The sequence below is a fragment of the Antrostomus carolinensis genome, unplaced genomic scaffold (assembly GCF_000700745.2).
Source record: "Antrostomus carolinensis isolate BGI_N321 unplaced genomic scaffold, ASM70074v2 scaffold38680, whole genome shotgun sequence".
Taxonomy (NCBI): Eukaryota; Metazoa; Chordata; class Aves; order Caprimulgiformes; family Caprimulgidae; genus Antrostomus; species Antrostomus carolinensis.
Window position 1 is genome coordinate 8,370 of NW_010288369.1, and position 551 is coordinate 8,920.

A 551-nucleotide genomic window follows, 5' to 3' on the forward strand; every position below is an offset into this window, starting at 1 on the left:
GGTGGCTGGGACGATCTGCAGGGAAGCAGCAGGATCCTGTGACCTCCCTGAATACTGCACAGGTGCCTCACCCTACTGCCCAGCCAACGTGTACCTGCTGGATGGCTCCTCCTGTGCCTACGGCGAGGCTTACTGCAACAACGGCATGTGCATGACCCACCACCAGCAGTGTGTCCAGCTCTGGGGACCAGGTGAGTCTCACCAGCCCCAACTCTGCCTCCTTGTCACCTCTTTCCAGAGCAGGAACCACTTTGGGTCTCAGCTCTGTGTCTGCACATGAGGTCCCCTGCCCACGCCCCCTGCTCGTGGGGTTGAAGGGTGGTGGATGGAGGAGTTGTGCTGTCCCCATCCAAGGTTGGGGTCTGCATCCATGGGACTGTGGGTGCTGTGTACACACACTCATAAGTGCCTGGTCCTCTGCTTTGCACAACCTCACCCATTGCTGGTGGTCCCCATCCTCCATACAGCCCTCATAGAATCATAGAATCATAGAACCATAGAATGGTTTGGGTTGGAAGGGACCTTAAAGCCCATCCAGTTCCAACCCCCCT

General features: G+C 57.5%; 1 protein-coding gene across 1 annotated transcript in view; it reads left to right on the plus strand.

Annotated features, from left to right (window-relative positions):
- Positions 1 to 191, plus strand: part of LOC104523778 (disintegrin and metalloproteinase domain-containing protein 33) — a gene marked incomplete at both ends in the record, with an annotated part of 8,421 nt that extends 8,230 nt beyond the window's left edge. Inside the window, one exon of the mRNA XM_010166470.1 lies at positions 1 to 191. Coding sequence (XP_010164772.1) covers positions 1 to 191 — 191 coding nt within the window.
- Positions 192 to 551: the final 360 nt, after the last annotated feature.